The sequence below is a fragment of the Dama dama genome, chromosome 5, assembly GCF_033118175.1.
Source record: "Dama dama isolate Ldn47 chromosome 5, ASM3311817v1, whole genome shotgun sequence".
Lineage (NCBI taxonomy): Eukaryota > Metazoa > Chordata > Mammalia > Artiodactyla > Cervidae > Dama > Dama dama.
The window spans coordinates 78,927,134-78,941,715 of record NC_083685.1 but is presented as its reverse complement, the minus strand read 5'-3'; the positions used below and the strand labels follow the sequence as shown (position 1 = coordinate 78,941,715).

The 14,582-nt window shown below is 51.8% G+C and overlaps 1 protein-coding gene and 1 long non-coding RNA gene across 2 annotated transcripts; one reads left to right on the top strand and one right to left on the bottom strand.

The window, feature by feature from the left end:
• Positions 1 to 7,146: 7,146 nt before the first annotated feature.
• Positions 7,147 to 9,644, bottom strand: LOC133055850 (uncharacterized). The gene is made up of 4 exons (XR_009692707.1): positions 9,532 to 9,644; positions 8,127 to 8,363; positions 7,777 to 7,948; positions 7,147 to 7,467 (listed from the first exon to the last, which is right to left on the bottom strand). It is a non-coding gene; the product is annotated as an uncharacterized LOC133055850 (long non-coding RNA).
• Positions 9,645 to 9,828: 184 nt separating this feature from the next.
• CCDC182 (coiled-coil domain containing 182) lies at positions 9,829 to 10,769 on the top strand. The gene has a single exon (XM_061140939.1). The coding sequence runs from the start codon at positions 9,886 to 9,888 to the stop codon at positions 10,345 to 10,347; it is 462 nt and encodes a 153-aa protein (XP_060996922.1). The 5' UTR covers positions 9,829 to 9,885; the 3' UTR covers positions 10,348 to 10,769.
• Positions 10,770 to 14,582: the final 3,813 nt, after the last annotated feature.

Below are 14,582 nucleotides of genomic sequence, written 5' to 3'. Positions count from 1 at the left end.
GCAGCATGTGGGATCTAGTTCCCGAGCCAGGGATTGAACCCAGGACCTTTGCATTGGAGCTCAGAGTCTTAGCCACTGGACCACCAGGGACATCCCAAGAGGTTTTGAAGCAGGACCTGGGAGCCTTCCTGGGAGTAGAAGAGGCTTTCTACTCTACCTTCTATGTCCCTGATGGGCGCAGAGTGGCTTAGAGCTGCCGGGCTGACAGTGAGAAAGTCCAGTGTTCTCTAACCGGCAGGGAGCAGCTGAGATGCCCCACGACAGAAGCCAGAAGGACAGGGGTGCCGTGGGAGGGCGCCCCCCTGGCCCTCAGGGCCTGGAAGGGGACGTCCCGCTTGGCTCTGACGGCCTGACCGTGGCAGCTGGCAGGGCCTTCTCTGCTTAGCCCTCCAGGCTCACTTTCTGTGTCTCCTCCCCTTGACAGCATGGCCATAGGAGAGCCTGGAATGGTTCCTTCTGCCTGTTGGCCTCTTCTGGCTTCACTGCTACCCCGGCTACCGAGTCCTTAGCAGCAACCCCACGTCGTGGTCCTACCGAGGAAGACCATTTGGTGCCTAGGTCTCGGTGGTACTAATGACCAAACAGCCAAGAGACTGTTGAGGGAGGTCAGTTGAGGGAGTGTCTGGTCAGTGACCTCTCACCCGATGGCGTGTGTCTGCCCAGAGGTGCGAGTGGGACCTGAAAACCGATAAAAGCTGGCTCTTCCTGGGAGGCAGCCCTCGCTGAAAACAGGGGTTGTTTGGAGGGAGGAACCCCCTGAGACCACTGGGACCGGGAGCCAGACACACTGGGACCCGTGCCTGGAGACAGGAAGACAGGAAGGCAGGACCTCAGCACAGCTTTCACCCTCTGACAACACGCTCCAGCGGCCCTGGAGGCCTTCCGTGTGCTGGACTCGGCTTTTAGAACCTCGGCTGATGAACGGCGTTCTCAGCCATCCCGGGGAGGGTCGGGTCGGTGGGAGGCCAGCCAGTCAGTCAGCGTCAGCCGGGCTAACATAGGCCACACTGTGGAAATGATGCCTGTGTTTGAACATTGTATGGCATTTGCACTTTGACAAATGTGAGTGGGAGATGGACAGAAGGAAGCTTCTGGTATGGGATTTCTCCACCTAATTCAACCGATTCAAAGGTGAGCCTTGGTTGGCACCTCTGGGCTGTGGCTATTCAGCCTGAAAGAGAGTGTGTATGCAGGTCCTCTGGGCCTGCCACAAGGAAGAACTACATTAACGGTGGGAATCACTATTTTATTTGTCAATTATTATTAATCATGTGCTGCTTCATGGATAATCATTTGACAGTGTGTTCTGCTGCAAAGAAGAATTTAGGGGAAAAAAAGTACTCTTAGGAGAAAGTGTAATTAGAAATTTTATAATTTCTTTTCTAGCTGAGAAAGGGTCTCCCACATACCATGAAGACTAGAGTTCAGTTTTTGCCAGTTGGACTCTCAGCAGGGTTTTGAGTAATTCATGATGTCAAGAAGTAGGGGGCTACCTGGAATATAAAAGGCCAGTGGAAGCAGAGCTTCCCCGGGGAAGGAGGAGGAGATGGGGGTGCCTGGGCCTCCCCCTTTCTCTCCTCCTGGACCAGCCACCGTGCAATGCGATATCTGATGTGTGCACGTTCATGGAGGGTACAAATGCTGACCCGGAGTTACAGGGTAAGCAATGTTGACATTCGCTCTCCCTTCTTAACTGTCCAGCCGACCAAGCTGACTCCTGCCCGCGCTAGTCCTGACCACCAAGGACTCCCTCCCTCCCCCATCACCACTTGGCTGTTTAATTAAACATAGGCCAGTAAATCTGACCAAAGCATTCCACTAAAGCAAGACAAGAGGGAAAGGAGAAAAATCACAGGAGGGGAGAAGACTGTTTTATTTTTCAAGCAATAAAAGGAAGCAGCAGTGATACGGGTTAAGTTTCAAATTCTTATCCAGAAGTTTCTAAGAGTCTGGTGTCAGGGAGTCTCAGGTTAGCTCTTAAACTTCAATAGTTGTCAAGATCTTCTGGAGGGCTTGTTAAAACACAGACTGCTGGGCCCCACCTCCCAGGGAGTCAGTCAGAAGGTCTGGGTGTGGCCTGAGAATCTACATTTCTAACCAGTGCCCAAGGATGCTCATCTCTGCCCATCTGAAGACCACACTTTGAGAACCACGGATGAGCTAGCTTGGTGGAAAGTGTCAGAATGATTTGGGGGTTCTCGTTAAAAACACCAATTTCTAGGCCCTTTGTAACAGTCATAATTATGTTTGGCTGCAGTTCATAGAATACCAAACAACAGTTGTTTGAGCAAGAAAAACATTTAATAACATACCAAATAGACTGCAGTCAGGTACTCAAAGCCAGGTACTGACTTTGGAGTCAGATACAAAACTTAAATTTGAGTTTGGTGATGTGATTCGGTGATGTTACAAGAAATGGAAGTTCCTCTTATGTAATTGCTCTCCCTTAGCTGAATTTTCACCCTGAGGTTTGCGGCCTCATGACTGCTGAATGGCTGCCACAGTCCCAGACATCATGTCCTCATACAGCTTTGACAAAGGCAGAAGGGGCAGCTGTTTCCCCCCAATCCCTGTTTGTCTCTTTTAGATGTGTCTTTCCATAACTCTTTCTTTTACAACTCACTGGTGTGCAGTGGGTCACAGGTCCACCTGAAATAAAGCATTTCTAACAGGAAATGGAATTACCTTACCTGGGGCTGGTGGCTGGTGGTGGCTTACCTTCCTTGAGCATGCTACTGCCTGATCAAAAGGAAGAAAGGAATGTTATTGGGCAGAGACTAACAGTACCTGCCCCAGCTAGGGTGAGTTGTCACAGATTTCCTGGGATCATTCTGTTCTAAAACCAAAGTCTCACATTTCAGAGCAAATCAAGAGGATTGGTCACCCTTCTTGAAATTTTCAGTTTCCAAGAACTTCTGAATTAGAATCTCTTGAGGGTGAAATTCAGACTTCAAAAATGATTTTTAGCACTCTCCCAGGATAATTATATTTGCCAAAGCTTGAGAGTCACTGATTTCCATGAAACCCAAAAGGGGAACTCAAGGTTGACATAATTCTCAGGTAATCTCTGAGCAGGAGTAGATCCTGGATGAAGGGATGTGGGTGTGACTTGAGACTGGGAACTTTTACAGGAGCAGACTGAACCTGAAGCCAGGGGCCTGGGATCTTCACATTCCACCCCCAGCCCGCTCCTGTTCCCACCACAAGAAGGGACCGTCTCACTTAGAGGCCCCGGCTCTGTGTGGACTTGAACCCTGCCGCCTCTTTTGGGCTGGACTGGCGAGGCGGCCTCCACTGTGAATCCCAAGTTCTTAGGACACAGACCGCATCTTAGCCTTCTGTCCTGAGCAGCTGGCACCATAAGGGCTCATTTTACATTGCCTGATAAATGTGCACTGAATACATGGATGAGCAAATGAATGAATGGGGAGATTGCACTCTTCAGTAATAAACTCTGGCCCCTACATCAGAAAAGACAGCCCTTCAGACAGCCCAGTGCCCGGAGCCTAGAGACCTCCTCACCGCAACACTGAGTGGTCAGGACCCTGGGTGGGGGTGAGGGCGGGGCCAAACTCTTCTGGGTGACGACACCCTACCTCGCTGGCCCCAGCTGCCACGGGAAGCGGTGTCCCCACCGCGCAGGGCGCTGGTACCTTTCCGGTGGTTTGAGCTCATTACTCATCATTAGGAGCCCTGGTGTCTGGAGTTTTCCAGGTGATCAAAGCTTCTCTGTCTGGAGCAGGCGGGCAGGCCCTGGAGTCTGTCACCAGTAATCCCCTGGCCTTGCCAGGCAGACGGTTAAGTAACCCAGGAAGGAGCGGATTTGGTTTTTTAAGCTCACATAATTCAGCCTGACACCCCGACACGGAGGCAGCCGTTCTGTGCACTGCGGGAGCGTCCCTGGTTGGAGGGTGCGGTGGGGGGAGGGCGGCCGTCTCAAGTCAGGGTTGATTGGAAGATGTGGGCTCCCTCCCCGCCCTGCTCCCTTGGGGAGGGCTGAGTGCGGGAGGAGGAGCCCCTGCCGCCCCTCCTGCAACCAGGTCTGCGCACCTGAGACTCGCCTCTGGACGGCGTCCCTGGCCCTGCCCCCGAGAAAGGAGCTCCCAACCGGGGGCTCTTGGGGGTCCTGGTCTCTGGTTGGACTCAGGGTCCCACTTGCCTCTCCAAACCCGCCCACTCTCCCCACAGTCTATGTCACTGTACAGAAAACATGTCTCAGGCCTGAACCCCGGAGTCAGGCTGCAGCCACCATATTTGTGCAGATTCTGACATTTTGGTAAATATCACAAATTTCTTCAGTGATGGGGGTGGGGGGGCGGGGAGAGAAGGGTATGCTTAAAATAATAGCATTTTCCAACTTTAAAAACAAATTGGAATTCAAAATTTGGGGCCTCTAATATTTTCTGATTTGACCTTTGTGCAGGGGAGAAAAAAGTTTCACTCATCCCTGCCCTAAATAGCACACACCATGCTTCCCATCAACACCGAAGACAGTGTGAACAGACCCAAGGAGCTCATTAGTCTGAGGAATGGAAACGGGCTTTGCTAAAGAGTTTATCTAAATGTCCGGCTCCCAGCTTCAAGTGAGTCCTTTAAGAAAATGAGTGCGGAGAACCGGGAGACTATTCCAACTGGGGTTACCATCTGGGCTCCGGGGACTCTGTAAGGTTCTCTTTCGTGTTCCGCCCCAGCTAAAATCTGAGCACAGCGGAGGGGTGGATGGTGCTTTGCAGGGCCCGCCTGGTGCGGTCCTAGCCTCCGGGGCTGGAGAGGGGCCAGCCCCACCCGCTGGCCCCAGCGCTGCTGCGTCTTCAGGTCCACGCCCACCAGGATGTTTTACATATTTTAATTTAAGTGCCGCAGGCTGGCAGGGCCTCTGACGGCTGGCTCTAGTCCAAGCAGCAGGACGGCAGTGGCCTGAGACACGGTGTCCGGCACGTGCTCTGGGTTTGGCTCCCACCCCTGGGGGCGGCGCCCCTCGGGTTCCAAGAGGGGAGGCGGGCAGTGGGCAGGTGGCTGGCGCACCCAGGGGTGGCCAGGGCAAGGCTCGGGGATGGGGGGAGAGTCTGGGGAGGAAAGCGCCGTGGACAGTTATCGCCGCCCAGCTGGCTGGTGGGCTGTGGCGGGCCGATTCTTGCACACAGCGCCGGGGACACACTCCTTATCAGTGTCAAATTATGACAAATGGCGACGGGTAAAAGTTGCTGGGTGGCAGCTGCCGCCTCTCCGAGAGGAGCAGGTATTTTTAGCGCTGTGCCTTGGGGCTCTGGCTCTGGGTTAATTAATCATGGTGAACAGCACTGAGTCTGGTTCCTGATCTTGGTCCCACCCCCATCCCAGCCTTGTCCCCATTGCCCGGACTGGAATACCAGCCGCAAGGTAGCAGTCATGCACGGCCAGAGGAGCCCCTGACAGCCTCCCAGGGCCCTGGGGACACCTTCCCGTGTCTGCCCATGGCTGGGGCCCTGTACCTCCCAGCAGGACTGTGCCTGGGCCCATTGGCACCCACCCCTGGAAACCCTAACACATACTGCTCCAGAGCCCCTGCCACACTGGTCACATCTGATCCTCAGGGCTGGGGCCTGCATCTCGCGGGGTTGATACCCCGTTTTGTCCTCCCGTTTTTCTGAGATGCTGCCGAAATAGACCAGGGGCAGGGAAACCCTACCTTCGCTGGCCCAGGGAGGTCTGGCCAGGAGATGTCAGAGTCCCTTCCTCTTGATGCCGTGAAGGGGACCAGTAGATTTGCCCACTTTCTGAGGGTTTGCGGAAGGAAGTTCGGAGGCAAGCCCAGGTCTGTATTGTAAAGCTTCTAGGAGGAGAGCACCCAGAGCATGTCACATTGAGTCGGCCCTGCTGAGGGCGCCCCGAAGGTTCAGGGGCTCCCGGGCCTGGGGTCTTCTGCTGACAGAGCAAGCGTTTGCTCCCGACCTCCGCCAAGGCTCGCGTGGAAACACGGTCCCCCCCGCCAGCTCTGCGTGCAGAGAGATGAACTGAGACCTCATGAAAAAGCACCAGGGAAGTTGAACAAATGCTGTCCTTTCTTAACCCTTACTACTTTTCTTTCACAGCACTGGTTATGACTTCTACCATTCCCTGTGGGAGACAAAGAGGCAGAGCATCCAAGTCAGAGAGAAAGACAGACAAACAGAAAAACACTCAAGCCAGAAGACAGACACATACTTCCTGTCACTGAGTCAAGAAATATGTATTGAGAACCTGCTATGTGCCTGACCTGCACACACGCCCCCTAATTAATGCACCAGGAGACCACAGGCTGTTACATCATCTCCCCAGGCCCCCATCTGGGTCTTGTTGCTGTTATTGCTCAGTCATTCGACTCTTTGGGACCCCATTGACTGCAGCACGCCAGGTCTCCCTGTCCTTCACCATCTCCTGGAGCTTGCTCAAACTCATGTCCATTAAGTCAGTGATGCCATCCAACTATCACATCCTCTGTCGTCCCCTTTTCCTCCCGCCTTCAATCTTTCCCAGCATCAGGATCTTTTCCAACAAGTCAACTCCTCGCATCAGGTGGCCAAAGTACTTCAGCTTCAGCATCAGTCCTTCCAATGAATATTCAGGGTTGATTTCCTCTAGGATGGACTGGTTTGATCTTCTTGAAGTCCAAGGGACTCCCAAGAGTCTTCTCCAGCTGGAGATCAAACCAGTCCATCCTAAAGGAAATCAACCCTGAATATTCATTGAAAAAACTGATGCTGAAGCCCAAAGAGTCGAATGACTGAGCAATAACAGCAACAAGACCCAGATGGGGGCCTGGGGAGATGATGTAACAGCCTGTGGTCTCCTGGTGCATTAATTAGGGGGCGTGTGTGCAGGTCAGGCACATAGCAGCTCCAGTACTTCGACCACCTGATGCAAACAGCCGACTCATTAGAAAACACTGTTAGGCTGGGAAAAGATCGAAGGTGGGAAAAGAGGGTGACAGAGGGTGAGATGATTGGATGGCATCACCAACTCTATGGACACGAGTTTGCATAATCTCCAGGAGTTGGTGATGGACAGGGAGGCCTGGCGTGCTGCAGTCCATGGGGTCACAGAGTCGGAGAGTGACTGAGCAACAACCACCAGCACCGCAGTTTGAAGGCATCAGTTCTTCGGCGCTCAGCCTTTTTTATTGTCCAGCTCTCACATCCATACATGACTACTGGAAAAACATAGCTCTGACTATACAGACCTTTGTAGACAAAGTAGTGCCTCTGCTTTTCAGTAACATCTCTGGGTCTCAGGTAGCAAGTAAGAGAGGTGCTGTTTCTGCTCAGGCCAGTAGGTGTCATCATGTCAGAGGAAAAAGTAGGGGCGCTGCAGGGTTTGATGGACGTCTCTGAGCAGAAATCCTGTTTCATCTTGTTTCTGAGAGCCATTACGTGCAGCTGCAGCAGGCGGGGCACACAGTGATAGATGTGCAGCCTCTGTCCTCGTGGGATTTACTGCACCGTCAGGGGCCTGGAGGACAAGGTCACAGAATGAGGGGGGGTGGTCTGTAACAGGCTGGAAAAGTTTAGAGGAAGGACCGTGTGGGTCTTAGCGCATCAGAGACTTCACATTACATCAGAGGGAACAGGTGCAGAGAGGAGGGCTGCCTGACCTATGCTCACATAGCAAGTCCAGACTCCAGGTCTCCTGGCTTCTAGAGCAGGGCCCTTTCTTCTATACATTGTGTATCAATAACTGGTGCTGCCTGATCCTGAGACTCAAAATTCCACTTTAGTTTAGCCATGAACCTCCCTACAAAGTGCCGCCTCTGCTACCTACTGCCAGACTCTCTCGATGGATCCGTCTTCCTCCTGGAGAAGGCCCATGCCCTCCTCACAGGTCCTGTGGTACAGGAGTTGTCTCACTCACACACACTCATGAAGGATCCCTGTATGCATCTCTTTCAAAAGACATCATGCTGGTAGCTCGGAACCAGTCTTGTCAGCAACAGCTATAAATTAGAAATCAGCAACAACTATAAATTAGTTTTTTGTTTTGTTTTTTTCCTCCCAGAGAGCACCCCCCTCGCCCCCGCTAACCTGCACACCACTGAATTAGTATCCCCACTTTATAGATGAGGAAACTGAGGCCCAGGGAGATGAGGCAACACACAAAGATACTCAGCTTACTGTAGGTGGTGGAGCTGAGACCACCAACCCAGGGGATGTGATGCTGGAGCATGCAGAGATGGCAGTGCCAATAGGGCTCAGTCACTTGGACGTGGAGGGGTGCGGGTTTCTCAAGTGGGCATGGATGAGGGGCCTGCCCTGGGCTAGTCTCATCAGCCTGACGGCAACACTGGAACAGGAACCATTTTGGGTGAAACGATCTTAGTCCAGCTTTGGGTGGGCTGAATTTGAAGCAGGCTGTTGGAAAGAAGGAGAGGCCAGGTGAGAAGTCTGGGCAAGAGACTGAGGTCTGCAAGACGGAGGGTTCTTCTTGACGAAACCAGTGTCCTTTCTTACAATCAACAGGTCAGAAGTGGGAGGTTTACCCGTCTATATGTTTTTCCTCATCTTTGTCTGCATTCAGGCAGGATCTGGCAGGGCAGGGACAGGGGTGCCGTGAGCCCTGGCTCCCATGCATTCCCTGGTCCAGGTGCACAGTGAGGGCACAAAAGGGACTTGCTGAGTGAATGAATGAGTGACCAGTTTTATCCTGAATCAGCTCTGCTGAGGACCACCCATCACAACCTGAGTATACCTCTAAGATTATTGAGAATTCTGCCATCACTATAGGAGTACGGATTTGGAATCAGAAATTAGTTTTCTAGAGATTATAATATAAGGTGAAGTAAATCAGAGGACAGATATCACGTGATATCACTTCTATGTGGAATTTAAGGACTTCCCTCAGACAGTAAAGAATCTACCTGAAATGCGAGAGACTCAGATTCGATCCCTAGGTTGGGAAGATCCCCTGGAGAAGGGAATGGCAACCCACTCCAGTATTCTTGCCTAGAGAATTCTAGGGACAGAGGAGACTGGTGGGCTACAGCCCATTGGGTCACAAAGAGTAGGACACAATTGACCGACTAACACACACACACATATGTGGAATCTAAAAAAGGACACAAATGACCTTATTTACAGAAGGGTAGAGTCACAGACATAGAAAACAAACTTACGGTTAGCACAGGTGATGGTGGGGAAGGAGGAGATAAATTAAGAGCTTGGGATTAACACATATATAATATATAAAATAGGAAAACAATAAGGACCTACTGAACAGCACAAGGAACCATATTCAAGATCTCATAATAATCTATTATAATGGAAAAGAATCTGAAAAAAATATGTGTAGCTGAATCACTTTGCTGCACACCTGAAACATAATATAAAATAATCGTACTTCCATTAAAAAACTATTTTTTCTTTCTTTCTTTTTTTTAGCATTTTAGGGCTAGAAGTGAGATTAAGTATCATCTCTTACAATGTCCTTGCTTCACTAGTGAAGCCCAGAGACCCTTATGAGACCACCCAGGTCCCTTGCTGTGTAGGAGAGTACCGCCTGGCCTTCCTCCAATCAGCTTACTTTACTGCCCCGGGCCTCTGTGTGTCCCAGGGCAAGACAAGAACAGATGGAGCTCCGGTTCCGGAAGGGCAATGAGTTGATGAAGATCCGTATCTACCGGGGCACAACTAAATACTTGGGTAGATGAGCAAAGCCCAGGATAACCAAGCCAGGAGGCTACAATATGCAAATGAGTGGATTGTTGCATTCCTCCTGATTGGCTGGAAGGGCCCTGATGTCACAATAGGTGGGGTTTCTCCATTCCAAAAGATTGTGTCTCCGGCCAAAAAAAAAAAAAAAAGAAAAAAGAAAAAAAAAATTCACTGACCTGGCTAGACACTAGCTCCCTCTCTTTGTCCAGACGGAGGCGGCACCATGGAGCCCCTCTATCAGTCCGGGTCCATTCTAATGAAGGTGAACACCTTACACGGGAAGAAGATGGTGGAGAGCGGCCTCCAGTCTGGGGACTTCTCTCTGCCCCCATCGTGGTCCTCCAGCCTCCTGCTGCCGGCCGACCTCGAGATCCTGCAGCAGAAGGTGGCCGGGATGCAGCGCGAGCTGGAGGACTTCAAGAAGGAGGCACTCAGGGCCATCCGCTGCCTGGAAGACGCCTTCTGCGAGATGAACGGGGCCCTGGTGCAGCAGGGGGAGCAGGCGGCCCGCGTGAAGCAGCGGCTGCGGGAGGAGGAGGACCGGGGCGTCGTGCGGAACAAAGTCCTCACCTTCCTGCTGCCCCGGGAGAAGCAGCTCCGGGAGCACTGCAAGCGGCTGGAGTTCCTGCTGCTGGGCCGGGGCCGCGACCCCCTGAGCATCCCCGGGAAGATCCAGGCCAACTGAGGCCCCTCCGCGACGAGCCGCCGAGCAGCCCAGTGGCAGATGCTTTTAGCTAGAAGGACACATCCCGAGTCCTGGTCCGTTTGCTCCCCTCCCCCACCCCCTCTCTGCGGCTTTCCTTCTGCCTAAATAACACCTTGCTGAGAGGCGAAAAGACCCGTTATGTTCTTTCGGTGAAGCTCTGTCTATCCAGCAGCACCCAAGAAAGAGGTGCCCCAACCCTAAGTCATTGGAAGACACCTGTAACTTCCCCCCTTTAACGGTTTTCCTCTTTGTAATGGTACTATTGCTCAAATGTATAACATGTTTTTTTTTAACCTTCTTAAACTGACTGTGTGGAACAGATGTAACTTCTTTTAATGACTGCAGGCTCCCTGGCTTGTTACTTCACCCACGGTCTGCTGAGAGTGCTCTGATCGTCTGCGGAGCACGAAGTGGCCTCAGGTTACTTCTGTGGTTCTTATCCTCGCCTAGCTGGCTTTCCTGCCTGCTTTCACGGTCAGGCTGTCCTGTGTCCCTTTGCAGCCTTCGTCCACCTCTGCTTCCTCTCTGTTTGGTCTGCAGCTGGGCCTGCGGGATCCACAAAGGGAGTTAGGCTCCGAAGGAAATGGCAGCCCACTCCAGTATTCTCGCCTGGAGAATCCCATGGACGGAGGAGCCCGTCCATGGGGTCGCAAAGAGTCGGACACGACTGCGAGACTTCACTTTCACTTCACTTAAGCTGGAGTCAGATGAGCTTAGCATGCGGTTGAGGCGACACCTAGAAGGTGGGGCTATAAAGCCCTGAAGCTGATTTTCACGTCTGACCCGTGGATCTGGAATTGCTGTGAAGCCCCCTGTTCATCAGGAGATAAACCCTGATACACAGCAGCCCACTTACTCTGACAGAGCAGTAGTATTAGTCGCTCAGTCGTGTCTGACTCTTTGCGACCCCGTGAACTGTAGCCCACCGAACTCCTCTGACTGTGGGATTCTCCAAGCAAGAATACTGGAGTGGGTTGCTATTCCCTTCTCCAGAGGGTCTTCCTGACCCAGGGACTGGATCTGGGTCTCTTGCTTTGTAGGCAGACTCTACCATCTTAGCTACAGGGAAGTACGTACTCCTGTAGGCCCCGTTAGAAGCAAATGGTATTGCCCTAATTGTGCAGGGTGGGAAGCTGACCCCAGGAAGGTAAGTCCTTCCCCTAAGGGCTCCAGACTTGAAAGTTCAAGGTCACTTGAGCTCATGTGCTGTCCTGCTGCGCTCCCCCCCCCCCCCCGCCCCCACTCCCCCCTGCCTGATAATCAGGCTGTCATGGACCTGTTCTTCTGGAGGGTTGAGATTGTCATGTTGGTCCTTTGGGTGCTCCTTCGCTGTCACTGTGACTTTTTTTTTCAATAAGGCTTTCTGTTTCATCCAGTCATATTTTTCTCTGGTCCCCCAAAACTCGGCCATGTGGAGGGACTCTCCCCTAAAGAGCAGAAGGGAGTGCCTGACGGCCAGGTCAGCCCTTGAGCAGAGTGGGCCTGTCCTTCCAGCTCAAAACCTGCAGCCCGGGCCGTGTCCACTGACCGTCCAGCTCAGCTCCGGCCCCCCTCCTTTCTTCCATAGAATCTCTGCAAACAAGGTTTGAAGATTTGCAACACCCAGGCTGATCTTCAGAAAAGGACCCCATGCCCAATCCATTCTTCATGGTGACATCATCTATCAACCATGTACCCTGAAGGGCTGCAACCCTGTACTAACTTTCATTTCCACTTTGGAAGGTGTCCCTGAAGTGGTAACAATAATGTTAAAACCAGTAAGATTACTGCCTGTACTGCTAATTTACAGTTACCAAGAATATGATATAGTCAGGGCACCAGGCTTGGCCCTTTGAAGGTGGGTACTAGTATAACCTTCACCTTAGGATTTTGAGAAAACTGAAGCTCAGAGAGGCTCAGTAACTTGCCCAAGGCCACACAGCTGATAATGGATAGAGTTAAAATTTGAAGCTAGGAATGTCTAATGCCAGAGGCTGTGCTTTTCACCACTAAGTATTATTTTTGGAGGCTACATGCTTCTTGAATAGATAAAATATGAGTGTACTGAAATTGGTGAGGAGAGGAAAGATTTAAAGGTTTTGGCAGTGGGCTGTGGGGGGATCCTGTGCCCTTCGGCCTTGTAGGGGATGCGCGTGTGTGCGCGTGTGTGTTTACAAATGTGTTTGAGAAGGAGAACTTGACTGGACAACCTTAAGAAGAGATTTAAACAATCAGCTGCCCTGTGCAGAGGAAAGTGGATCTAATGTAACTCCTGTGGAAAAGGGGCTGAGGCTCCTGCACGTTCAGCTTGTAATTGGCCTGCTCAGAGATGACAGTGGTCACGGGAATCCTAAGACATGGCTAGGGGCTGCCCATGACTGGTGCCGGTCTGACCACACCCGGGAGGGTCTGTGCTTAGTTCTGGCCCAGTGTTCCAGAGGGTCCTAGACAGCCTGGAGGGCCCCCTCAGGAGATCCTGAGGAGTGGGCATGATTGAAAGACCTGGGGACCTTGGCTGATGAGGTTCAAGGGGACACCTGATCATGCCCTTCCAAACACAGGAAGGCCTGACTGTATCCAGGGCTTGAGGGGCTGTGAAATGTCACCTCTCTGTCTCTGCCTCCATTAGGAACCAGTTGACGGGTAGACCCAGGAGCCAGGCAAATGGAGATCACCTTTATTGCTGACAAAGCTGTTCTAGAAGGTGGTTTACATATGTGAAATAGATTGCCAGTCCAGCTTCGATGCATGAGACAGGGCGCTCAGGGCCGGTGCACTGGGACGACCCTGAGGGATGGGTGGGAGAGGGGCTCAGGATGGGGGACACATGTACACCCATGGCTGATTCATGTCAATGTGTGGCAAAAACCACTACAATATTGTAAAGCAATTAGCCTCCAATTAAAATAAATAAATCAATAAAAAAAAAAAGAAGGCGACTTAGACCCTGTGAGCCAGGGGAGCTGGCAGAGACCTTAGCCCTGAACCTGACGTGGTCCCCAGGCACAGGTGTATGCAGATGTGGACATCTTCCTACTTCCGTAAACCGGACAGTGTGGCTTCTCTACAGACGAATGACTCAAGAGAGGAAGGGGAGAGCTATGCAGGAGCTGACCTTTCTCCCAAATCCTCCAACTCAGAAAGTTGCTTTGCATTCCTGGGGAGAGGTGTGGCTGAAGGGAAGAGAGCCAAGAACACTGCTAGCGGGGAGATCCCTCTGTAGCAAAAGAGGAGTGGGAAATACGAGCGCCCCTCCTAACAGCAAAAGGGTTAGCCTGAAGCCATATAGTTCCATAGTGACAGCAGGTGGGTAACACTGGGTGTTATCCCGTGGTCCCGTGGCTAAGACTCTACCCTCCCAGCGCAGCAGGACTGGGTTCGATCCTTGATCAGGGAATTAGATCCCACACGCTGAAATGAAGACAGAATATCCCCTGTGCTGCAACGAAGACCAGTAAAGTAAATAAACTATATTGAAAAAATAATAACATTGAGTGCTTCCTATGTGTCCATGCAGTAAAGAGCTGACTCAGCAGGTATGAGATGTTCAAACCTTGCATGTTTCAAAGGGAGATCTGGCCCCCTGATTGGTTCCTGGGAGATAACCTCTAAGCCCTTGTAATACTCTGCCTGATAAAAGTATCTTTGTTTACCTGGGCCCTTGGGTCACACCATATCATTTATGCTAACAATATGATTTATGTTGGGGACCCTGGGCCAAGCTGTATCAGTCTGACCTCTAAAGAGACTAGAAACTAAGTAACTAAGGTCAGTGATGGAGGAGTTCTCCATGCCTAGAGATAAACACCCACAAAAACCCTGGACCACGAGACTCAGGTGAGATTCCCTGGTTGACGGCACTTCATACCTGTCATCACACATCACTGCTGGGGAGGTTAACCATTGTCTGTACAACTCCACTGGAAGAGGATAACTGGAAGCTGGTCTCTTCTGGACTCTCCCCTGTGCGCCTTTGACCTTTGCTGGTCTTAATCTGCAGCCTTCAGGTAGAATAAACCATGCTGCTGCTGTGTCGCTTCAGTCATGTCCGACTCTGCAACACTATGGACTGCAGCCCACCAGGCTCCTCTGTCCGTGGGATTCTCCAGGCAAGAGTACTGGAGTGGGTTGCCATGCCCTCCTCCAGGGGACCTTCCCAGCCTGGGTCTCCTGCATTGCAAGAAGATTCTTTACCTCTGAGCCAGCAGGGAAGCCCGTAATAAACCACAGTTATG